Here is a 23731-nt window from a genome sequence, read left to right on the forward strand (position 1 = left end):
TCCTCCTCTGTTCCCACAGCCTAAAATGCTCTTCCACGCCAGCTGTCCCCGACTGACTTCTACTCCTGCTTCCAGTCTAAGCCTAAATGTCAAACCTCCTCCAAGAAGTCCTCCCTGACTCCCACATCTCAGGTAAGCCAGGTCACCTCCATTATCCTTGCCCACAGGTCCCTGCTCTCACCCTCCTGGTACCTGTGACAATTACAGCTACAGAATCATCAGTGTCATTACTTTCTTTATGTCCACCCACCCCACCCCCTACTAGTCCACAAGCTTCCAGAAGGCTGGGATCCCCTCACCATTCTCTTGTCCCCTGCAGGACCCCCACCTAGCCCAGCGTCCAGCACAGCTCAACACTTAATTTCACTGAAGGAACGTATAACCGAATGACTGAAGTGCCAAATGAATGAAGGATCATGAAGACCTGAGTCCTAAGAGGCCTAGAGCTTAGGCGATTTGGAGAATGAATGAGGCATTGAAGCGGGGGTGGTCATGAGGTTGTCAGCTGGCAAGTGGGAAGATAGGGTATCTGGTCAAGATGTCACCAATTCCCAGTGTGGCTCAGGATTTCCTCACTTCTGAGGCACAATTCCCTCCCTCACAAAGCAGGGCAACTACTCCTCTTCTGCCTCCCTTATAGGGCTGCTATGAGGACCTACAAGGCCGGGAGAACACAAGGGCCTCGTCAGCTGCCAGGCCCTTGATAACCTTTGAGGATGTGTGTCTGAAGTGCTGTGAGGTGGGGGACATGGAAGATGAGCAGCCAGATTCAGGGCCTCACAGATGGAAGGAAGGGAGTGGCTAACTAGTAAAAGAGATGTACCAGGTCAGGACTAAACGACTCAATCTTTCAACAAATATCTAGTGAGCACCTAACCTGTGACCCATACACAGTGGGGTGCTCTTCCACTCACTGCCTCATTGGAGCCTCACGGCTTTTCCAAAGCTACACAATTCAGCTCACTTTTTAATGCTGGCCAGGGAATTCCCTGGTGGCCCAGTGGTTAGGACTCGGCGCTTCCACTGCCATGGCCCAAGGTTCAATCCCTGGTTAGGGAATTAAAATTCTGCAAGCTGAGGGGTATAGCCAAACGTAGGCGCTCTCTCTGTCTCTCTTTAGTCCCTAAGTTGTGTCTGACTCTTGCGACCCCATGGACTGTAGCCTGACAGGCTCTTCTGTGCATGGGATTCTCCAGGCAAGAACACTAGAGTGGGCTGCCATTTCTTTCCCCAAAACGTAGGCTAGTACAGATTTAAAAAAATGTGCATAAGGTTGCATAGCTCTTAAGAATCACCGCTGGGATTAAACACCATCTGGCAGACCCTAAATGGTGCCTCTTTCCCCTGTGATGAAAGAACAGAGAAGGGAGGTGGCACTCTGTGCGTCAGGCTGGAGACAGAAACAGTGAGTGATATCCACCGGACCTTTCACCCACTCCCTCCTGTTTCCCAGGCTTGTGATCATATGACCACTTGTGGCCAATGAAAGCTGAGTGCAAGTGACAAGTGTCACCTCTGAGCTGGCTCATGCACAATTCTCTGGTCTCTTTTTCCCTGTGGCTGCCTCATATTCCAAAGAGCACGAGACAGTGGGGGCCTTGTTTCTGCCACAAAGCAGAAACAAGCCCCTGCCGCGCAGAACAGGAGGGAAAATGTTTACAGTATGCGGGGAGATTTCAGAGCTGCTTGTTTTCACAGCAAAATCCAGCCCTCTCTGACACCCTGGAACTCGAGGGTGATCAGACATGAAGGAACAGAAAACCATTATGACTGACTGCAATGTCCAGCAGAGGCCTCATGCCATGCCTGGCCTTAGAAATGCTGAGGGAACCAAGAAACAAATCAATGAAAGAATGACAAGGGACTGGATTAATCTACCTCCACCCACAGGCTGGGAAAATACACAGGATGCCACGGCCCTGGGTGGGGCCTCCAGAGAACAGAACGTCCTGCTTTGGGCACTAAGAGAAGGCTAGGACAAGGCCTCACGTGCTATCCTTCTGGGCAAGAGGCAAATACCCTTGGCACAAACCAGATGAGAGAGGTCATCACAAAGGTCACTATCTTCCATCAAAGTGGCTAAGAGAGCTCATGTGTGAGACCATTTGTTCATTCATTCATTCATTTACCAAATGCGCATTCCATACCTATGAAGTGCCAGACACTGGCAGTGGTGAACATGTCAGACAAGGTACCTGCCCTTCTTGTGAGGCCTACATTCTAGCAGGGAGCATAAGGAAAAAAACAAATACAAAGAAACCACTTAATAAAATTATTACAAACTATGGTAAGAGCTAAGAAGGAAACAAATAGGAACGTGATAGGAAAATAGGGGTGGGACTTCCTGGAGGCCCAGTGAGTAAGACTCTGTGCTTCCAGTGCAGGGGGCATGGGTTCGATAACTGGTCGGGGAACTAAGATCCTGCATGCCGCACAGTGAGGCCAAAAAAAAAATCTGAAAAAGAATATATGTGTGTGTGTGTGACAATCACTCTGCTGTATGCCTTCCCTAGGAAGGAAATCTAACTTCATTCTCACAGCACAAGGAGGGTTATGAAGGCGAAGCCTCCTCCACTGGGGAGGCAGGCTGGGACTGTAGTTAAGAGCATGGACTTTGGAATAAGACTTAAGAGATTCAAATTCTAGCTGCACCATCTACTAACTGGGGGACTTTAGGCCAAAAAAAAAAAAAATCACCTCTTGAGGACTGTGACCCCCGCTGTGAAGTGGGGATAATGATGCTCCTGCCTCAGGGGGCAGGGCAGTAACATGCAAGGGGCCAGCCCCTGTCCCCTCCCTGTCCACACCTGTATGCGAAGAACAAAGACAAGGATGCTGCCAACCTGCTGCATCCACTACCTCCAGAGTCACCCCAACCATGAAATTTGCATCACCCACCCCATCATTTCCCAATTTCCTTCCTCGTCCCTTCCCACAAGTTCCTTACCCCGCTCACCACCTTGAACAAGAAGCCCGAGACGGGTCCCCAGCCACACCCTTGGAAATGCCTGTGGTCCCCTGGACTCCTCAGAAGAGCTGGAGGAAGCGGAGGGGGAAGCCACACGGCCAATCCTGGGCCACCCGCCCAGCCTCACCTGTAGGATGGAGGTACGCTGCTCGTTCTTGTGCACCTTGGAGGCCAGCCGGTTGAACTCGAGGGCCATGCGGCCCAGGTGCGTGAAGAGCTGGCTGTGGTCGGGCTCCTCGGCGCACACGCTCAGGGTGGTCTCCAGGCGCTGCAGGTGCAGCATCAGGTTGCTGTCCTCCTGGGGCAGGGGGCCCAGCTCCTGGGGGTGGAGGGTAGGGGCGGACCGCTCTTCAGCACAGCCTGAGCAGGTCTCTCCAGCCTTTCTCCCTCTGCTTCCCCATTCCTCATGACTCAGTTTCCCCCTCTGATCCCAGCTCAGCCTGGGGAAATTCTCCAGTTACCCAGGTTCCCTGTCTGGGGCTGACTCACAGTGCAGGCCCCAGGACTCCCAGGCCACGGGCTGTCTCACCAGTAGCGGAGCCGCCTTCCTCCCACACTCCGGGCCTCACCGAGGGCCTCTGGGTCAGTCACGTGTCTATGGGGCCTCAGAATCCTCATCTACTGCACGCACACACCCCCTTTCTTCCCTTCCACCCCACAGGGTTCCCCTGCAGGTGAACTGACACATGAAAGCAGCAAGCCCAGGAAAAAATATCAGTCTATCTACAGCGCTGCTTCTTCCCCTTAGCAAGGCCCTGCCCGCAGACATCGAAACTGTCTATCATGTCTGCTCCCGTGTCTTCTGGGGGATGGTCCAAGCATTCACCAACTTCTCAAAGGACCCAAGACTCAAAACACACTAAGACGCATAGCTCTAGAACTTCCCTGGTGGTCCAGGGGTTAGGAGTCCGTCTGCCTACAGAGGACTCAGGTTTGGTCCCTGGTCCGGGAAGATCCCACATATTGCAGGGCAACTAAATCCATGTTCCACAACTACTGAGCCCGCATCTATTGAAGACTGCATGCTAAGAGCCCATGCTCTGCAATGAGAAGCTACAGCAATAAGGAGTCTGTGCGCCACAACAAGCGCTTAGTTCCTGCTAGTCACAACTAGAGAAAGCCCGTGTGCAGCAATGAAGACCCAGCACAGCCAAAAATAATTCATTAATCTAAAAAGAAAGAATCATAGCTCCATATAGTTCAAAGATACCCAGTCTAGTAGAGAATTAAGATAGGAAGCAAACCATGGGCAAGATAGTCCAGTCTCGGAACCTGTCTCTCTCCTCTGTCTAGGACACAGACAGTGCCTTAGCTATGCCAAACATGTCCAAGGATTCACAGGGGTACCTGACAGCTGACCACCTTAAGCCCCTAGCTCCCCAGCCAGGTACCTGAGTGCCCACCTTCCCCTGCCTGAGCCCCCAGGCCTGACGTCTCCTCAGCCTTCATTCCCCTGGTGTCTCCTCTGTTCATCCTTCCTGGCTCTGCCCTCCTGTGAGCGGCTCTAGCAGGCCCTCCATCACTCTGATGCAAGTCACAGGACATCAGAGCTACATGAAGCCTCAAGGTTCGGGTCTAGAAACCAAAGTGTGGGGAGAAGAAGGCTGCCCAAAGTTGCTCCGTGAGTCAGTGGCAGAGCCAGGGCCAGACCCTGGGCTTCCCGATGCTCCATCTGTGGCGACTTCCCTCGTCTGAACTCCGCGGCAGTGGAAATGCCCTGAGGGCCACAGCCCGGTGTCCAGTGAATGGCTCCGTAACGCTGTCAGCTCCTTTTTCTAACAGGTGCTGCTGCCGCTTCAATTCTGCCTTCATCCCCCCACGGCCTCTTTCCACACAGGGTCTGAGGCGGCCAATGGTGCTCTTTTTTAAAGCTGGTGGCCTGTGTCATCTTTCTGACCTCTCCGACTGGCCTGCAAGCTCCCAGAGGACAGGGAGGCTGTCTTGTCTTTGCTCAGCACAGACTAAGCTCATGGTGGGGCGAAGGATGATCATCTGATGAGATGAAGTTCAGGGTCATAGAGTGAAATGCTTTCAGAGCAGGCAGTGGGGGGTGCAGAATCGTGCCTCCTTGGCCAGCTTCTCAGAACCCTCAGGGACACAACAGGACCAAGGGCAGACATTTCCAGGGGAGGAAACACAGAACCTTCCTGATACCCAGAGCTGCCCCATGTCCCCAAAGCCTCTCCAGTGTAAGCTGCGTGGCAGCCTGATGGAGACCTCACCCTGGGGACTGACTCACACAAGAGACAATCAGTGAACTAAAGAGCAACCTTTTTGTATCCTGCCTTGCTAATTCAATATTTTTAATTTTTATATGTTAATGTATTTTTCAGCTTTTAACTTGAAATTTTAACCTTTTAATCAACTGCTCATCACTTAAAGAGTCAAATTGTTCTCCAAGGTTTGCAATGGGAACCAGTAGTTTCTGCCTCACTTCCCTCCTCTCCCCAGTTCCCACTTCCCAAAGCCTTTCACTTTAAAGAACAACGTTCGTGCCCCAAATAAGGCAGTGGAAACCGAGGCATCAGTGAAGGGTTAGACAACCTACTGCCTGTATAACAATAAAAAATCTCCAAGGGATGAGGGAGAGAGAAGGAGGAGAGGGTAGGATGTGGAAGATTTCTGAAGAATGTTCCATGCCTTCCTCAATGGTTCTCCAGTAAGTATGCCATTTTAAGAGAGAGCAGGGTGACATAGCTGGAATAAAAGCAGCAACGTAAGGTAAAGTGGGGACCAGGTGGACACCTCAGAGCTGGTGGACTGTGTATGTTTTTGTGTGTGTGAGCGCAAGGTTTAACTTCCTACATACATGCCCCAAAGGGGAGTCTAGGAGAACCCAAGAGCCTGCACAGAATGCCAATCATCTGCCTCAAGCTGCTCTGGGTTCTTTTGACCCTTTCTACTCTACCCGGGCTACGAGCCCACAGGCCCAAAGGCTGAGTCATAGTGTGCAGAGGTGCTGGGTGCCTGGCGGAGGCTGTGGGACTGGCAACGTGCCTGGACTTTCACAATGGTCGGTACTCGTGTGGCCCACGGGGAAGTCACCAGTCACGGATTTGCATATGTGAGCGAGAAACACATACCCCCCCCCCGCCCCCCGGCGCTGGCCCCTCGAGCCTATCCCAAGTGACTCCGAGGTGCCCAGAGGATGTGAGCGCGTCCTGTGCCTCTCACCCGGGGCCAGGTGACTGAAACAGAGAGGAGATAGGGGGTGTGCCCAGGGACCTGCCGTCCACTCACCATCGTATTTCTGGTGTGGCCGCTGCTCTCCGGTGAAGAAGGCCCCTCGGCGGGGACCAGCTCAAATTCAGAGGAGGTGTTCTGTGCAGAAAAAGGGAGTCAGGGGACACCTGGGAGGAAACCCCTCGCCCCTCCTCTATGGACCCTATTGCTGAGAGTGTGGAGGGGGCACAGAAAGGAGGGGCCAAAAATCCCTTCTCACATCCAAGTCCTCTGGGCAGCCCCTCTGTGTGGGAGGCGCCAGCCCAGGCTGAGCTCACAAACCATGAAGCAGGAATAAATCCCAGCAAGTCTGCCGGCAGCCCACTGTGTGACTCGAGGTCACATTCTCCATGGTCAGTTTCCACATCTGTAAATCAGGGATACTGGGCTAGCTGACCTTCAAAGTATTTAGCATTTTAGGATCTTATCTTTTTTTAATGGCCTTGCACTTACAAGTACTTTCATGATGACTCCCCTGGTGGTCCAGGGGTCAGGACTCTGTGCAGGGCGCACAGGTTCTTGGGGAACTAATATCCCACATGCTGTGCAGCAGAGCCAAAAAAAGAATAAAAATAAAATGTTTTCATGAACTCCATTTTTTCTCCAAGCAACCCACAGGAGTAGTCAGAAGGTTACACCCCCACTGGACAGAGGAGGAAACTGAGGGCCTCTCACTAATAAATGTAAAAGTAGGACTGCATTTCAAGGACCACAAATCCAACATCCCTGTGATGGCACCTGAGCCATGTCCCAGACCTAGGAGTCTCCAACTGGTTATCTGGGAAAAACAGGCAGCAGTGAGTGTGGCCACAGCCATGGCGGTCCTGTGCCCGCCTTGCCAACCCACTCCCAGAGATCCCAGGGGAGTGGACTGATCTGGGGTAAGTCTCAATGAGAAACTGGCAAACTTACAGAGACTTTTTTAGGACACACACAAATCTAGGGTGAACCAGGACTCCAGACTTTGCCATGTCTCCCAGCCACTCCAAGTAGCAGATACTGGTTGTACAACCAGTTGGCCCCACTGGACCAACAACTGGCTCTGGGACTGCTGCTAAACCTGGTCGAACAGAGGTTAATTCAGCCTTCCCATGTCCCAGGAAAGGGCAGGGATTGAGGGATCTCTTGTGCTCAGCTTCTGCTGAGCCCCCCGGCCTCCAACTTTCTAGGCCTTGGCACTGCCCCAGAAAGTTTCCCTCTCCCCTCTACTCCTCCTCAGCTGTCCTACATGACCTCGAAAAACATTCTTCTCTCTCTGAACCTCATCTGTGAGATGGAGACTCTAAATGATATGACCACCCTGAGTCCCTTCCAGTCCTAGGATACCAAGTTGACCTTCTCAAGGCAAATCTGCAGAAGATAGTTTTGAAGCCCCTGCTGAGAAGGTGAGCTGCCTGTCTTGTCCGCCTACTTTCCGAGCACTGTGCAGTTGATATGTGGTGCTTAACATTACACAACCAGGCAGATGGGAGGAACTCCTTGTGCATATCAGGGTTTTCCTGGTGAGAATGAACTCTGACCTTCATATGAAAATGAGGAAACCGAGGCCCCAGAGAGACTGAGATTTACTCACCAATATCACCCAGCAAGTCAGAAACCAGGTTTCTGACCCCAAACATTTCTCTTCCCATTCTGCCAACGGGACCTTGAGATCTAGGCAACTTTTTGTCATGACTCCAAATGCAACTTACACTGGATGGAGGTTTGGGGACTGGCTCTGGCTTGTCACTTGGGTGTGCCGGGTCAGCAGGGGTTGCTGGGACAGCTGTGTCCTTTCCTGGAGAATTGACAAAACGTGTGTGAGAAGCAGAGAAAGAGGAAAAGCCCAGATGCCACCCCCTTAAGAATGGCCTTGGCCCAGAGAGTTCTCAGAGTTCCTTCCACGAGTCTGGGGAGATGGGAGATGGTCCCAGGATGACGGTCCTGGAACAACAGGGCAGAACCTGGGCAGAGACCATTTTCCCTGCTCTCACTGGGAAAATCCCAAGGTGATCATTGCTCCTTGCTACTTTGGACCTACCTCAATAATGACACGGATGACAATTTACAATTAACAAAGTGTTTTTATATTTACTATCCTGGCCAATTCTCAAAACAGCTTTGTATCCCCATTTTAAAGGTAAGAAAACAGCCACAGAAAGGTCACCCATTGACCCCGCTGGCAACTGCAGAACTGAGCTCTCCCTCCCTGAATTCCTGGGGCTATTGTTCCAGGGAGCCCCCTGAGGGTAGCTGCACTGTTCCTTCCTGAGGTGAGCCCGGCATCCATTCAGGACTCAGAAAATACTTTTGAAGATAGTAGAATGATATGTAACCTTGCTTTGTATTTTCCTAGTCTGTAAATGTGTTATCATACTTTCATAATTAAAAAAAAAAAAGAAAATACTATTGAATGGACACATGGAAGTTGGCAATGCCCGCTGCCTGCAGCACAGCAGACTCTGAGATCATCACTCTCCTCCATGCGTCCATTCAGTAAATGTCACCAGCAGCCGAATGGAAGCTTGGCACACTGGCCTGGGCTGAGGCTGCAGGTTACCTAACCTGCAGGAGCCATCTGAGTCCTTTTCTTCCCTAGTTTCAGACCTTGCCCTGGATGTGGAGACATGCCAGAGGAATGCATGTGATCACACACAGGACTTTAACCCTAAGTCACATTTGGCACTTTCCCTTAATAGGCAGTATAAGGACCTGACATCTGAAAGGTGCTGCTGCAGGCCTAGAGGCAAGCCCAGTTCTGCCATGGGCCTCAGCCTCCCCACCTGTAAAATGGAAGCAGGGCAGGGTAGATCAGACAGCTTCTGACTCAGATGCCAACTCTAGCAACCCAAAGGTGTTGCCTGGAGCACAATGCCTGGCACATAGTAACTGCTCATCAAATATGTACTGAGTAAGTTATATTGGTAAAGATCCTGAGCCCACATCCTGGAAGCAGTGGATTGTCGCAATCCATTTCTAACGTCTGTCAGGGTCTCAGGACTGCTGAGTCACCAGCCATTTCTGGACAAGATTATTTTGAGGTCCTTTCCAAATCTAACCTTCTGGGGGATGCTGTAGCCAGAATATGATTGGGAGGACAGTCTACAGCCTAAGGATAGACAAAGGAGAGGTGGGTTTCTGACTCAGAAGGGACTCCTTGGTTAAGGGCCTAGAGAGTGAGGGTATGGGCAGAGGACCGCCCGGGCTCCCCTCATACCTGCGAGCTCAGCCAGGTCACTGAAGGAGGCCAAAGAGGGAGATGGCGGTGGGAGTGGCTCACTGTCCTTGACCAGCTCCTCTGCCTTCTGCCGCAGCCTGGATGCTTCCATCTGGGACTCTTCCAAAAGTTCCCCTGGGGAGACAACGGGGGAAGGAGGAGCAAAATTACTCAGTTAAGCATGCTGGCTCTCCACCCTGACCCCTATGCCTATTCTGCCTGGGTTTGGTGCTCCAGGTCCTGGACTTCGCTCCCTGCATCACCTCGGGGGCTCCATGGGACACATCATTCCAGCCCACGGCCAGAAACAGCCTGATAAAGAAGAGGCCTTGAAACCAGAGGGAAAGGAGCAGAGGGAATCGGGAACAAACTTCTGGCCTCCAGCACCTTCTTCCTGCCCCATTCCTGCCACACCTGACTGAGGATTCCACAAAACCAGGGGCTCTTTCAGGCCCACCATCTTGGTCCCAAGGGGGGCTACCCACAGCCTACAGCCTGCAGTCAGGGGCTCCCTGAAGAGAGGAGACCTTCCATAACATCAATCACCCACCACCCCTCTGGGTCTTGTTTGCCTTCTTGTATAAGTAGAGACAGGGAAACACCATCCCTTCTTTGCCAATCTACCATTCCAAGGAGAGATCTGCCAAGCAGGGAGAAAGCATTTGGGAAATTGGGAGCTATATTCAACTCCCAAAGCCCAAGGCCAGAGAATGGGGCAGCGAGGTGAAGGAAGAGCTTTAAGAATCTGGAGGAAAGGGTCCCCTCTGCATGGGGAGATCAGTGAACACCTCGCATGGAGGAAGAGTCAGCATCTGAGCTGGGTGCTGACAGACGGGGACCGGTCAGCCATGTGGAGGGAAGCGGGCTGGTCCTGGGCAGTGGCGACAGCTTGGGTGAGAGCCAGGAATCAAGGGGTCTCCTCCTGCCCTGCTTCAGGCCAAGCTGGACTCCCTGCTCTAACACTTGGGGGCTGGACCCTGGTTGCCCTGGTGATGCCAGTTCTCCCCATTTTTGGTGCTTCTGGTAGATGGCCTATTCACGGCTACTCCCCAGGTCTGCCAACTGGGCCTGCCGGCTCCCTCTCCACCACCCCACACCTCCTTCTCAGTCCCTCACAGTGTTCTGAGTCTGATCATCAGGGTTCCGGGGTGCTGGGGACGCAGGGCTGGGAAGACTGCCACCTTGCTAGAGGAGTGCGCAGAGACGCAGCTGTTAAGGCAGGAGCCGATGCTGGGCCAGGAGGGAGAGAGGAGACCTGGGCAGAAGCGTGCGCCAGTCAGCACTGCAGGCTGAGGGCGGCACTCTGGAGGGAGAGGGAAGGGTCTGCTTTACCTAACATCTTTATCCCTTGCATTTTTTCCTTCAGTCGGGAATTCTCCTCCACTAGGCGCTCAAAAGCTGCGGACGCCTCTCCCAGAGGCACGCCGCCCCCAGGGTCGTAGATCCGGTATGGTCCTCTCCCTTCCATGAGGCTGGCTCAGCCCCTGCCGTGGTACCCGCCTGGCTGGAAGGACAACAGCAGTATGTCAGGGGGCTGGCCGAGCCACTGAAGCATCCTAGACAATCAATGCCCTGGAAGGCAGTCCCCAGAACCCAGACGAGGACACAGCACCACAGGCTGGTCTGCCCATGGCACGGCAGGGCAGGACAGTCGTTTCCTTTGATCTGTGTACTCTGTCTCTATTCAGGTGACCTAAGAACACCACCAGTGTCTTTTGGCAGCCTCACTGCACCCCCAGTTCACTTGGGAACAGCAGTCAACTGAGAGGTGCGATGTGGAGGATAAGAAAAAGCATTGGCCTGGGAGTCAAAACACGTGAGCTTCATGTCCTACTGACGGGGTCCAGAAGAAGCGGGACCCTGAATCACTGCATCCCCAGCGCCCAGCAGGGTATTAGCTCTGATGGGAATGTCCAGTAAACACTTATCAAATGAATAAATAGTCTAGCTATTAACTCACTGTGGGATCGTGGGCAGTCCCTTCCCCTCTCTGCAGAGGGGAAATGAAAGTCTTACACTAAATCAGTGATCTTTAAAGTGAAATGTTGTGCCCAAAGGGATAAGCAAGTCATCCAATCCGAAGTTCCATTTATATGTACACTAGCTTTTCTAAAAGAAAGAAGAAAAAGAAACCCCCCTGACTAATATTTAATATACAAATTGACACTGTCACCCTCCTCCTTCCAGTTCTAATGAACAGATGGATTTTCCATCATAGTACCATCTGCTTGTGCAGCAAGTGCTCTGCATTACTCTGTTCGATTTCACTGGCTTTATTTCATCTGAAACCTCTCTGCAAAGTGATTTCAGGAATCCGACTTCTGTGACAGTAGAGAAGCTTCTTTCTTGCATTCATTCACTCTGCAATTATTGATTGAGCATCTGTTCTGTGCTGGATGCTAGTCTAGGTGCTAGGTAGTTATCAGCAAACAAAATAGACAAAAAAAAAAATCCTTTTGGAGCTTACATGGTAGTGGTGGAAGAAGACAGACAATGAGAGAGATGAGCACAGTATTAGGGGTAATGGAAATATCTATAGACAGAAATTAAGCAGGAAGTATGAGGTAGGGCCTTAATTTTAAATGAAGGTGTCAGGAAAGGGCTCACAGGGAATGAGTGCTCGCCTTCAGGGCTCACCTGAAGGAGCTGAGGGAACTAGCCATGCAGATATCTGGGGGAATATTATTTCAGGCAGAAAGAACGGTAAGTGCAAAGGCCCTGAGGCTGAAAAACTGATTCAGCCTCCAGCCTTACAAAGAGCTTACCAACCACAGAAGAGTTCCAAAGGTTTCCACCACCAGGGGCTCCAGAAGGACTTGGAGCCCCAATACCCACCTCCCAATATCACCACCCCAAAGGCCAAAATGATCCTCAAAAGATCCTTTGAGCACCCACAATTGCTTTGCTAAAAGAAAAGAGTACAAAAAAAAAGACTAATAATAACAGCTCATTCATTAACCTACTTGCCAGGCACTGCATTAAATCCTTCAGCTGCATTATCTCAGCTAAACTGTACAATGGCCCGAAAATATATAGTATTATCCTCACTTTATAATGGAGGCTCAGTGAGGTTAGAAAACTCAGCCAGGATTACACAGCCAGCAAGTGAGGCAAGATGCAGATCCAGGTCCACCTAAGAAAGCTGAGTTGACCACCTGCTATTCTCACACAGCTCCCTCCAAGACTCAGGCCAGAGGGGCAACAGGCAAGTTCAAGCCTGTTTGCAAGATAACATGGAGCTACCTATCCAGTCACTCTGGGCTGTTTTCCTTGCACTATAGCACAAGAGATAACAAGGATTTTGGCCACAGGGTCCCCATTACCCTGGGATGACATGAGCCAGAAAGAAAAGTTCTGGTGAGTGGGACCCCCGTCCCCCAAAGACTGACAGACAAGAGAAACTCACACTTGCGAGCCACCGACACCCCACGGAGCCCCAGAGGCACAGGACAGCTGCCCACACACCCAACACAGAAGTCACCAGCTCACGGGGGACTTATTTTTAACTCAAAAGATCAACATTACACAGCAGAGCAAAGAAAGCTCCGAAGTGCTCACTGAATTAATTAGAAGACAGTGTGGGTGAGGCATCCGGCACAGTGACTGGCATGTGGCAAGGAGCTCCAAATGTTGGTAGATGTTGGGGGGGGTCATACCTCTGTGCTCCCCTTTCTCCTGTAAGCCTCTCCAGCAAGCCCTTACGCCCAGAATGGAATACGTATGACTGGGCTAAGTCTTTATGTATCTGACTGAAAATCTCCTGGAGGCAGGAGCATGCTCTCCTCATCTGTGGTGCCAGGGCAGGCCTGGCACTTGGAAAGTGAGAGGTGACTGACAGCTGAATGGAGTCCACAGATGGGGAGCTCACGACCTGCAAGGAACCCTAAGCACCTCTGGTGATAAGTGACAGCAGGTGTCTGGGTTCCTGCTCACCACTCCACACTCACCCTACATGGAACTCACAGTTGACAATATGTGATAATTTGGGAATATTTTTGCTCCACACTTGGCTTGCCCAATAGATTCAAAACTCCAGGAGAGCAGCCACCAAGTCCATCTGGTCTACCAAGGTATCGTCAGCGTGGTCCAGAACAGAGCCCCAGTAAATCTCTAATCAGAGCAAAGAGACGGAAAGGACCAGAGGAGCCCTTGATCCCACACTTGCCTCCTGAGAAGCCATGTGCAAACATCCTGAGAGTCTAACTGTGATCACTGACCAGAGACACCGGGACAGCCACACACTTTTGGATCGAGCCTGGCACAGCCAAGCTCCCTCAGAGATGCCCAGATGTCACACCAAGCAACAGAGCAGGAGGCAGGACCCAGGAACTGAAATCCCACCTTCACATTCTCCAAACCATGCGTGCTCTCCCTCAGCACTGGGAAGCCTCCAGGGAAGGGGGCTCAGGGGAAGCAGCTGCGGGGCAGGAAGGCTATTCTCTCGACTCCAGCCTGGGTGGGCAGAGCTGGGGGCAGGGGGAGAGAACAAGCTGCAGGCAGAGGGAGCCCAGAGCAAATAGCCTACTGTGAAAAAGTCTTCTCTGGAGACCAGAAGAGCTACCCAAAGGACAGCTTGGACTTCTGGAGGCAAGAAACACAAAGAGGGGAACAGGGAATTTCCACATCCCACTGACCTCATGCCCAGATGGTCAGCGCAGTTTCAGGATGACTTCCGGGCATATGGGAATTCTCCTCCCGGGCTGTGTGGTTCTGAGATCTTTCCTAGAGAGGGGACTTATTCCCAGGATGACAGAGCTGGACAGGAATTTCCAAGGACAACGAGGCCAAGTCCATTACCAGGCGCCCCAAGGCTCCTGGAATGAGGGCCTGCGTCATCATCCTGTCTCCCACGCTGACGGGACATTTCCCTCTGTCACAGACCGAGGGATGGGTGTAGACAGGGGAAAGGAGGTGCTGACCCCACCCCCCCATGCCTCGCTTGGGGCAGTACTGGAGCTCAGCGCCTAGGCATCCTGGGACATGAGCTCATCTGACCCTCACTCAGGGTGTGAGGGCAGCAGTCAGGCTCCGGAGCATGAAGACCAAGGTCACACACAACGTCAGGATGGAGTTGGAAGGGCCCTGCTCTCTCTCCAGTCTGCCTCTGCCCCATCTCCATTTCTGCTCCTGTACTCACTCATTGCACTGCAGATCCCCCTCTCTGGGTTCTTGCCAAGTCAGCATGGACTCTGTGTCCACCTGGGCCTGGGTCTAGCAGCTACAGATCAGGTAACCCACCAGCAGGAGACACCAAAACATGTGGTTCAAGGTTGGAGGGCGGGGTCCCCACAGCCCACCCTGAAAAACCTGGGGGTGCCCACTGGAACCAGAAAGGCCTAGTTTGGGGGCAGAAAAGGGCCCAGACAGATGGCTGGTCAAGCAGTGACCACAGAGTGTAGAAATGGAGATGATGCTATTAAAACTGAAGGAGCCAGAAAAGGAGGAGGAGATAGCAGCTGGGGGGATGGAGGTGGAGTGAGGAGGAAGGGGTGAGTAGGGGTCGGAGGGTGGGGATGGGGAAGATGGGAAGGAGTCAGGGTGGGGGGTGGGGAGGAGAGGTGGTGGAGCATGGGCCCAAATCGCAACCTCCACCCAAGGCAAAGGTTGTAAAAGGCTAGGTTCAAAATGAAGTCTTCATTCCAGCTTCGGCGCTGAGACACTTCAACCCATCAGAGGCTGTCTTTCAATTAGCTGTGTGCTGGTGCCAGGAGTAGGGGCTCCCAGAGTCCCTAAATGATATGAATTTGTTTAGTAACATTTGCAAAATCACTATTTCTCAAGCATGTTTTTCCACTAGATTGTCAAGAGAGCCATGGGAAGGAGGCAGCACTGACATCTGTTCCACAGGTGAGGAAACTAAGGCCCACTTGGCAGCTTAGCCTGATCTAATGCCACTGGGCACTGGCTGCATCCTGAGGCCAGCCAGACCCTGCGGCTCTGGGGGAAGTGAAGTTCTCGCTAGCCCAGGGAGGACAGCCTGAGTAGATCTCTGGCACTGGGAACTGGGAGGACACAGCGGCCAGCAGCGACCTCCCCAGGGAACGGCGGGGGCTGCCAGGGATGCTGGTGGGCGGGGGTGACAGTGTGGCGAAGGGAAGGGTCTCCAGAAAGAAGGCAAGGACAGAAAGTCAGAAGTCCTGGCATCTACTCTACTGCACACTCTGACGGCCACAGGCAAGCTGTCCATTCTGTGCACCTCAACTCCCTCATAGGCACAGAGGGAGGAGCCTGGACTAGACAGAAACTGAGTGATATCTTCATGCTGGCCTAAGGATCCATGGAGACCCAAACTCTGGGAGCCAGCCACAAGGCAAGAAAGAGGAGGGGACCCAGCACACACGCAGCAGATAGTACAGCCCCAGATCAGGAAGAAAGGGTCCCGACAGGGCAGGATCAGAGACGAAAGCAGATGGAGAACGCGGGGTGCAACAAAGAACGGGGAGCCCAAGTGCACGATGAGACCCTGAGCCGGAACCCTTCTCACACGCTGCCCCAGGGTCTTGCCCTGGTCCCCACTTTGCCCATCCCTACAGGCTGGGTGACACTGACCAGCTCCTCATCTTTTCTGAGCCTCATCTGCAAAACAGAAAAAATAAGAGAATCCACGGATGTCAGATTAAAGAAACTAAATGTAACAATATGTGTACAATTAGAAGGGAGTTCTTACTTATTTCCTGATTATTTGATTTATTTAATAAAGAAATGTATTCATTTTATAATAAGATTTTCTAAATGATAATAATTATAATAACTCACGAAGTACCTGGCACTTAGTAGGTTCTTACTAAAAGGCTGAGGCAGCCCCTAACTGCCCAGCTGATGGGTTGTGGCATCTACTTAGTTCTTGTGAATTGCAAATAACTGTAAGCAGGAACACTGGAACAACACCACAGCTGGTGAAACTGAAGCGATGAGAAGCTCTTGGACCAAGGCCACATTCACAAAAGATCAGGAATCATCTGAGCCTCAATTTCCTCAATGGTAAATGGGAATATCCTGCAAGTCCCCCAAGGGCTGACGGGAAGTGAGGCATTATGAAACATCTCGCAAACTAAAACAAAAGTCTTCCCACTTCCACACTTCACGATGACCTCCAGACCACTCCACCCATTTCACAATCAGGGAAACTGTGGCTCCAGGTCCATCCGTCAAAGAGCGGGCTGAGTCCTCTTGATGACTGTCAGAAGAGATACGGTACCTACTTTAGATGGTGTGTACCCAAGAAGCCCACCCTGGCATCTCACTAGTGAGAAGCCAAGGATTTAATCAGTCTTTCCAAACAATTCAGTAAGAAAGAGGCTGCAGGCACGGAGTGTAATATGAGGAATGGGCGGGGCTCAGGAATCATGGGATCTAGTGGAGGTTGTTGTTGTAGTCACTAAGTCATGTCTGACTCTTTGTGAACCCATGGACTATAGCCCGCCAGGCTCCTCTGTCCATGGGATTTCCCAGGCAAGAATACTGGAGTGGGTTGTCATTTCCTCCTCCAAGGGATCTTCCGGACCCGGGGATCGAACCCATGTCTCCTGCATTGGCAGGCAGATTCTTTACCACTGACCCATCAGGGAAGCCCTCTAGTCTAGATACACCATGGCAAACATCTTTCATCACCTGGCCTCAGTTTTCTAAAAGGAGCAGTTGTTGACAATAGCAATAACAATATTAGGGGGCAGACTAGACAATTTTTAAGACCTCTTCTAGTTCTAACATTTTAGAACTTGCAATATATTGCCATCCGTTTCTAAAATCTTCTGATCTTGAAAAGGCTACTCTCCCCAGTTCAGAAGCTTCCCAGGAGGTTCTGTGGTAAAGAATCCACCTGTCAATGCAGGAGACAGGGATTCGATCCCTGGGTCAGGACGATCCCTGGAGTAGGAAATGGCAATCCATTTCAGTATTCTTGCCTGGAAAATCCCATGGACAGAGGAGCCTGATGGGTTACAGCCCATGGGGTTGCAAAGAGTAGGGCATGACTGAGCACGCACACGCATGCACCCTAGCTCCCATCCTTCCCAACGCCCAAGTGGATGTCCTGCCTCACGAACCCCCCTGCAGTGCTCTCAGGGGTGTGTCGCCTTCCCAAGAGCAGTTGGAAACCCCCGGATGATATCTGCAGCCCTTCCCCGGGTCCTGCCCTCCTCCTGGTCTGCATCTAGGCTCCAGGTCAGCCTGAGTGCCATGTCTCTCAAGCACAGCTGGCATCTCCCATGTCCTTCCTCCCCCCTCCTATCCACTGACTCACCCACAGAGACAGCCCCACTGCCCCTACTTAGCCTCCAAGATTCAAGGTCTACACTACCAGCCTAGGCACAGTGGGGAGGACTGGGTTGTTAGTTGGCTGAAAACTCTGCATAAGAGGACTAAGGAGCATCTAACTAAAGCTGGGATAGGCCCTGACAGCTCTGTGCTCCCATAGGCCAGGCACTGTGCTGCGTCATCATGCACAGTATTCCCTCATTTTCTTCTTACAACACAGAAATGAAAATTCTTATCCCTATTTTCCAGCAAGGAAACCAATCCTCTTGGCTGGATGGCATCATCTCTATTTTTCAGATGAGGAGGCATACTCAGACAGGTTAAGTCATCTGCCTGAGGAAACACAGCTGGTTAGTGGCAGAACAAAGAATCCAGCCTCATTCTATCAGACCCCAACACCAGTGCCCTTTCCACTGGCCGGCACTGACGGAGAGGCACAGGCTGAAGCTCAGGGGGAGGCACCAGTCCTGCTGTCCCACGACCTGGAATATGCCCCCAGTTCCCGGCCGCTGCCTCTACGTGTCACTAACTCTGCGTGAGATCAGGTGTCTGCTCTTGACTGCCAGCAGTCACCAGGGCTTAGAGTGTCAGGTTGAAAGGAAGCTCAAGGGAGATTCAGACCCACGCTCATCCAGTCCCCAGGAGAGCAGGGGACTCTGGGTGACCATCTTTAGTGACCCAGACCAACTCCCCCCGCCAAGGAGCACCCCCGGGCAGCCAGCACTAACAGGAGTGAAGTTGCTCCCAGTTCTGCTTCCACTGCCCCTGCTGTGCCCTCTGGGGTCCCTGAGAATAAGGAACAAGATGCCCCTCTTCTCCATCTCAGCCCTGAGCAGATTTGGAACCTGCAGCACGTTAGACGCAGACTAGCCCTTGTTCCCTGCACTGTTCTCTGCAGGGACAGGCTTCCGGACCCCTCCCCACCCAGCTCCCTCCACTCCCACCCTATCTGTAGCTGACCTTGAAAATGGACAACACTCCAGATGTGGCTTGCCTGACCAAACAGAGGAACTTTCATCTCCACTCTTTTAGGTATTATGTTTCTACTGATGTAGCTGTGTAGACATTTGCTTTTCTTTTTTTTTTTTTTAATATTATTTTATTAGTTGGAGGCCAATCACTTTACAACATTTCAGTGGGTTTTGTCATACATTGACATGAATCAGCCATATAGTTACATGTATTCCCCATCCCGATCCCCCCTCCCACCTCCCTCCCCACCCGACTCCTCAGGGTCCTCCCAGTGCACCAGGCCCGAGCACCTGACTCATGTATCCCACCTGGGCTGGTGGTCCGTTTCACCATAGATAATATACATGCTGTTCTTTCAAAACATCCCACCCTCACGTTCTCCCCCAGAGTTCAAAAGTCTGTTCTGTATTTCTGTGTCTCTTTTTCTGTTTTGCATATAGGGTTATCGCCACCATCTATCTAAATTCCGTATATATGTGTTAGTATACTGTAATGTTCTTTATCTTTCTGACTTACTTCACTCTGTATAATGGGCTCCAGTTTCATCCATCTCATTAGAACTGATTCAAATGAATTCTTTTTAACGGCTGAGTAATATTCCATGGTGTATATGTACCACAGCTTCCTTATCCATTCATCTGCTGATGGGCATCTAGGTTGCTTCCATGTCCTGGCTATTATAAACAGTGCTGCGATGAACATTGGGGTGCACGTGTCTCTTTCAGATCTGGATTCCTCAGTGTGTATGCCCAGAAGTGGTATTGCTGGGTCATATGACAGTTCTATTTCCAGTTTTTTAAGAAATCTCCACACTGTTTTCCATAGTGGCTGTACTAGTTTGCATTCCCACCAACAGTGTAAGAGGGTTCCCTTTTCTCCACACCCTCTCCAGCATTTATTGCTTGTAGACTTTTGGATAGCAGCCATCCTGACTGGCGTGTAATGGTACCTCATTGTGGTTTTGATTTGCATTTCTCTGATGATGAGTGATGTTGAGCATCTTTTCATGTGTTTGTTAGCCATCTGTATGTCTTCTTTGGAGAAATGTCTGTTTAGTTCTTTGGCCCATTTTTTGATTGGGTCGTTTATTTTTCTGGAATTGAGCTTCAGGAGTTGCTTGTATATTTTTGAGATTAATCCTTTGTCTGTTTCCTCATTTGTTATTATTTTCTCCCAATCTGAGGGCTGTCTTTTCACCTTACTTATAGTTTCCTTTGTTGTGCAAAAGCTTTTAATTTTCATTAAGTCCCATTTGTTTATTTTTGCTTTTATTTCCAATATTCTGGGAGGTGGGTCATAGAAGATCTTGCTGTGATTTATGTCGGAGAGTGTTTTGCCTATGTTCTCCTCTAGGAGTTTTATAGTTTCTGGTCTTACATTTAGATCTTTAATCCATTTTGAGTTTATTTTTGTGTATGGTGTTAGGAAGTGTTCTAGTTTCATTCTTTTACAAGTGGTTAACCAGTTTTCCCAGCACCACTTGTTAAAGAGATTGTCTTTTTTCCATTGTATATCCTTGCCTGACATTTGCTTTTCTTATACCTGGGTCACCCACGGTAAAGAATGTCCGTTCGCAATTATGTCAACAATCAGGCTTGGTAAAGCAACTATACTTCAATAAAAATTAATTTTAAAAAAATCAGGTTTGTATGGCTGAGATGAAAGTTATCTTGTAAAAAAGTATGCTTGAGGAAGTTTCAATTATTTAAAGAGCCAGAGGTAACTCATTCAGTAACCACCTATTTAAGAAGCTAGAAATCTCTGTATCACTGTACACAGAGACTGGACAAAGATGTATGCTGACACAAGGTTTGCAATAGCAAAAATGTCCCGAATGTTCATCAAGAGGGGACTAGTTTAATAAACTGCGGTGCATTCATTCAATGGACTAGTACACAGACATCAAAAAGAATGGGCAGACTGCTTTGCAATGACAGAAAGGTGCCCATAAAATACTGTTAAGGACGAAAGCAAAGTATTGATGTCTAATAAGATATTTATCCTGTTACACGCATTTATACACACACAACTGTATGTGTGAGTGTGTATGTGTGCATGTGTGTTAGTGTTAGCTGTTCAGTCATGTCCGACTCTTTGCAAAGCCATGGACTGTAGCCCGCCAGGCTCCTCTGTCTATGGGACTTCCCAGGCAAGAAGAATAGAGTGGGTAGCTATTCCCTTCTCCGGGGGATCTTCCCGACTCAGGGAGAACAGTGTGGAGATTCCTTAAAAAACTGGAAATAGAACTGCCATATGACCCAGCAATCCCACTCCTGGGCATACACACCGAGGAAACCAGATCTGAAAGAGACACGTGCACCCCAATGTTCATCGCAGCACTGTTTATAATAGCCAGGACATGGAAGCAACCTAGATGCCCATCAGCAGATGAATGGATAAGGAAGCTGTGGTACATATACACCATGGAATATTACTCAGCCATTAAAAAAGAATTCATTTGAATCAGTTCTAATGAGATGGATGAAACTGGAGCCCATTATACAGAGTGAAGTAAGCCAGAAAGATAAATACCAATACAGTATACTAATGCATATATATGGAATTTAGAAAGATGGTAACGATAACCCAATATGCAAAATAGAAAAAGAGACACAGATGTATAGAATAGACTTTTGGACTCTGTGGGAGAAGGCGAGGGTGGGATGTTCTGAGAGAATAGCATTGAAACAAGTATACCATCAAGGGTGAAACAGACCACCGGCCCAGGTTGGATGCATGAGACAAGTGCTCAGGGCTGGTGCACTGGGAAGACCCAGAGGGATGGGATGGAGAGGGAGGCGGAAGGAGGAATCGGGATGGGGAACACATGTAAATCCATGGCTGATTCATGACAATGTATGGCAAAAACCACTACAATATTGTAAAGTAATTAGTCTCCAACTAATAAAAATAAATGAAAAAAAAAATCAGGTTGCCTGCATTGCAGCCAGAGAGTTTCACCATTTGAGCCACCAAGGGAAGCCCTGTATGTGTGCATAAACATATACATATACTATAAAATCTTACATATGCATAAGAAAAGGTCTGGAAAGATACACACCAAACCACTGCTAGTAGTCAGCTCTAGAGAAGGACTTGGGCTAGGGGATTGGAATCAAAGGAAACTTTTATTTTAAAACTGAAATCTTTTTTAACTCTTTACAAGGGTAATCTAGCCTGTTCTATTTTTAAAATTGATTTTAAAAAACAGGCAGAAGAGAAGAAAGAGAAAAAAAGACAACTTTCATTTTCTACTTTATACCTTTAGCTTCCCTTGAGTTTTTGGAGTTTTTTTCCTCCAATGAGCACATGTTACTTTGTAACTCATTTAAAGGGAGAGTTGACTTTGTTTTTAAGTTGCTTGACAAAGTCAGAACAATAAGGAAGGGCCATTGTTCCAGCACCAAATGAGGCTGGTTGGCGGAGGGCAGGGATGAGAGCCTCCTTATTATGAATCTGCTTCCTATGTACAGACAGGCTATAGGGACTAGTTCACAACTCAGGAGGGACTTCATCACCTGAACCAAAGAATTTACTCATTAGTAAAATCAATATTTCTATGGTCTTTCTCAATTCTAACAGTCTGTGATGTACATTGTTTCATGATAAATAGTTTACATATATGCAGGAAATTCCTGTCCTCTAATTTCATTCTGGGAAATATTTGACCAAAGTGAAATTAATAGAGAAAAAAAAAATGTAGATGACTAGTTATCATATAAAGACTAGTTATCATATAAAGAGCTAACAGAATGTTTAAAAAAAAATCAAGAGGTAAAGTCCAGGGTTGAGTTTTCTAGTCAAGGAATTTGGCAGATGGAGAGTTGGCAACTGTAGATTGTTTCAACGTGGAACCTTCCAGAAAGGATCTAGCTTCAGGAAGGTCAAGGCTGAGTCTGAGGCGACAAAGGTGGGAAGAAAAGCAAGACTCTGGTGTGGAAGCAAAGGTGAAGCTTCTGTCCACTGCCCGTGGGCCCTCACATGGGGCCTTACTACACCTGCTTTGCTGGAGAGGAAGCCGAGTCCAGACAGGTGCAGAGCTGGGCTCAAGGTGGCCCAGTTCCCAAGGACCAAGCAGAATGCCCCCCACTTGATCATCAGTCCCCAGCCTGGACTCCCCACTGCCAACAGCCCCCTAAGAAGGGCTGAGAATGCAGCTCAAGCAACTCCAGCCTGCTAGCCTTTGCCTCCTCACAGCTCCTGGGATCCACTGATGCACCTACTCCGTGCCTAGAAACCTGGCTTCCCCACCCACCCACCCCCTAACCCAGCAGCTGGCACTGCTGACCCAGGAGGAGCCCCTCGCCTACCAGCTATAGGGTCAAAGGGCACTAGGCCAACCCTGGGCCTAAAGGGAAGGGAGACTCAACTGTCTCCCTGTGTACTTGTGCCCAAAATGCCCAAAGCTGCTTCCAACAAAAGCTTTCTCCAGCCCTTCTCCATGGGGGAAAATGACAACTTTTGAGAATTCCCCTCATACCAAATATGGTGAAAAGAGGGTTTCTGTGAAACCAGGGTTCAGATCCTGGTTCCGCTCCCTCACCAAGTGACCCTGAGCAGAACTCACTTTCCTGGTTTCCTCTCCCCAAGGAAATGCTATGAGGACCAACTAGAAACCGCAGAACTCCCTGTAGACCTTGAAGCGCTAATCCAACAAGGAGCCATAATGGCTAGGAAGAGAACAGCTTTCAGGGACTACCAACCAGATAAAAGCCATAGACATCCTGTTTTAACAGTGAAGATTGGAAATAAGCTAATGAAGAAGAAAATGAATAAAGACATCGGGGCCGTTCCATACCAGCAAATGTTAATACTATGCTGTTTAGTCACTAAGTCATGTTCGACTCTTTGTGACCTCATGGACTCTAGTCTTCCAGGCTCCTCTGTCCATGAGACTTTTCAGGCAAGAATGCTGGAATGGGTTGCCATTTCCTTCTCCTGGGTATCGTCCCGACCCAGGGATCAAATCCGCATCTCCTGTTTGACAGGCAGATTCTTTACCACTGAGCCACTAGGGAAGCCTCTATACAGCTGTGAAAAACAGGCCAGAACCAGAGATCCAAACAGGGATGAAATTCTCAAACATAACAAGCAAAACAAGCAGGCTGCAGAAGAAC

General features: G+C 49.9%; 1 protein-coding gene and 1 non-coding gene across 6 annotated transcripts in view; one reads left to right on the forward strand and one right to left on the reverse strand.

Annotated features, from left to right (window-relative positions):
• Positions 1–23731, reverse strand: part of TNIP1 (TNFAIP3 interacting protein 1) — a 52435-nt gene that overhangs the window by 17901 nt on the left and 10803 nt on the right. For 4 of the 5 annotated variants that reach the window (XM_065918944.1, XM_065918947.1, XM_065918943.1 and 1 more), the window contains exons 2-6: positions 10719–10890; positions 9387–9521; positions 7882–7967; positions 6209–6289; positions 3096–3287 (exon numbers count right to left, since the gene is read on the reverse strand). In XM_065918944.1, the coding sequence (XP_065775016.1) occupies positions 3096–3287; positions 6209–6289; positions 7882–7967; positions 9387–9521; positions 10719–10854 (630 nt within the window). In that variant the 5' untranslated portion in view covers positions 10855–10890. The remainder of the gene's footprint in view (positions 1–3095; positions 3288–6208; positions 6290–7881; positions 7968–9386; positions 9522–10718; positions 10891–23731) is intronic. The other variant, XM_065918946.1, reaches the window with a different exon arrangement.
• Positions 987–1059, forward strand: TRNAG-UCC (transfer RNA glycine (anticodon UCC)). Its single transcript has one exon. It is a non-coding gene; the product is annotated as a tRNA-Gly (tRNA).

This window comes from Muntiacus reevesi, chromosome 1 (assembly GCF_963930625.1).
Source record: "Muntiacus reevesi chromosome 1, mMunRee1.1, whole genome shotgun sequence".
In the NCBI taxonomy this organism is placed as follows: Eukaryota; Metazoa; Chordata; class Mammalia; order Artiodactyla; family Cervidae; genus Muntiacus; species Muntiacus reevesi.